Source organism: Lupinus angustifolius, unplaced genomic scaffold, assembly GCF_001865875.1.
Source record: "Lupinus angustifolius cultivar Tanjil unplaced genomic scaffold, LupAngTanjil_v1.0 Scaffold_50_42, whole genome shotgun sequence".
In the NCBI taxonomy this organism is placed as follows: domain Eukaryota; kingdom Viridiplantae; phylum Streptophyta; class Magnoliopsida; order Fabales; family Fabaceae; genus Lupinus; species Lupinus angustifolius.
The window spans coordinates 1-1778 of record NW_017722370.1 but is presented as its reverse complement, the minus strand read 5'-3'; the positions used below and the strand labels follow the sequence as shown (position 1 = coordinate 1778).

The following is a 1778-nucleotide window of genomic DNA, read 5'->3' as shown; positions in this document are numbered from 1 at the left end:
CTACACACTCCCACATTTATTTTAAAGTCCCTTGCACATTGGACAGTGACGTTATAGTTTCTAGTTATATTTGTAGCATATAATTATATTTGTAGCATATAATTATATTTATAGTTATAGTATATAGTTATATTTATAATATATAGTTATAGTATTTTTATAGTATACAGTTATAGTATATTTATTTAGTATATTTATAGTATAAATTTAAAGTATGTTCACTACACATATTTCATAAAAGAATTTTATATCAATGTAAATACATTACAAAGGTATTGAGTAACAATTAAACTAGTCTTACGAATGTTGCCTAGAACTCTCCCCTAATTCTCTAGATCGCAATGGACATGTCTTCCTGTTATGACCTACTGTTCTACACCATCCACATTTTTTAAGTTGTTCACTTTCAACCTCATCCATCTCATTGTGAATGCGTGAAGTCTTTGGTCTTCCACTTCTTTTCCTACGCATAACAGGATTGGGAATGAATGTCGGACCTGAATAAGGAGGCCAATATTCTTCATTACCAAGTGGTTGAAACTCATATCCATAAACCTTCTGAAGATTATCGAGGCGGTAAATTGTTGAGATAAATTGGCTGCAATCTAAATTCAAAGAAGCGCACGTTGCGATAGCATGAGAGCATGGCAATCGTAATGATTGAAATTCTCCACAGTCACACCAATTCTCAGCAAGTTTTACTGTATACAGCCTCACTTGCCGACCAGCAGACCTAGATACAACTTCAACTTCAGAGACTCCAGTCTCTCGTGAAAAATTACGAACTAGTTGACATGTAGATTTACGTTGATTTTCTTTGATAACCTTTGTCAATTCTTCGCAATATACATGTCCTGCCATAACCATGTTAGAGGCTTCATTTCGATGTTCATTGAACCATTCGTTAAGCCTATAATATGTTGCTCTAACAAGTGCAGTGATAGGAAGAGCTCTTGATCCTTTCAAAACACCGTTAATGCATTCAGCAAGATTGGTAGTCATGTGGCCATATCGTCTCCCTCCATCATATGCCTGACTCCATTTCTCTTTTGGAATCTGGTCCAACCATGCAGCAGCCCTTGAATTTTTTTGACGCAACGAATTCAACATTCGCTCGAACCGTGGTCGCATCAACTCATAACCTAGTAAATAAATACAAACATATTAATATCCATAATATAACAATATTAATAAAATAAAAATATAAATAGGACATACCCATTTCTACAACTTTGTCTTTTAGATCAGAATCACGGAATTCCTTATTGAAATTACTAGCTACATGACGAATACAATAAACTGATTGTGCACTAGACCATCCTGTCAACTCACTTCGCAATGCAGCTAATAAACCTGTCCCCCTATCTGATATGATACACAGGTTTTCTTGTGGGGTAACATAGGTCTTCAAATTGAAAAAAAACCATTCCCAAGCTTCTTTTGTCTCTCCTTCGACAATGGCAAATGCAACTGGAAATACACGTCTATTTCCATCTTGTGAACTTGCTATTAGCAATGTTCCAGTATATTTCCCAGTCAAAAATGTACCATCCACTTGTAGGATTGGTTTACAATAACCAAACCCTTCAATACATGGTTTGAAAGCCCAAAATATTCTATCGAGAATGATTCGACTTGGATCTTCCATGCCATCTACAACTTCGTGATGTGCTTGATATTTTACAATGTGCCCGGATAAAAATATTGTAGAGCATTCATCCAACGTGGTAACTCATTATAAGATCCTTCCCAATCACCATAAATTTTGGCCATTGCCA

The 1778-nt window shown here is 35.4% G+C and overlaps 1 protein-coding gene across 1 annotated transcript; it reads right to left on the bottom strand.

Annotated features, from left to right (window-relative positions):
* Nucleotides 1-297: 297 nt before the first annotated feature.
* On the bottom strand, nucleotides 298-1648 carry LOC109338952. The gene is made up of 2 exons (XM_019576299.1): nucleotides 1219-1648; nucleotides 298-1142 (listed from the first exon to the last, which is right to left on the bottom strand). The coding sequence occupies exons 1-2, from the start codon at nucleotides 1646-1648 to the stop codon at nucleotides 298-300; spliced, it is 1275 nt and encodes a 424-aa protein (XP_019431844.1).
* Nucleotides 1649-1778: the final 130 nt, after the last annotated feature.

What these genes read in the sequence shown, in the direction of transcription:
- LOC109338952 (XM_019576299.1), bottom strand. Translation starts at nt 1,648, where the DNA reads ATGGAAGATCCAAGTCGAATCATTCTCGATAGAATATTTTGGGCTTTC. An exon ending in AGACAAAGTTGTAGAAATGG is followed by an intron (nt 1,143 to 1,218) that starts GTATGTCCTATT and finishes TTTATTTACTAG; the next exon opens with GTTATGAGTTGATGCGACCA.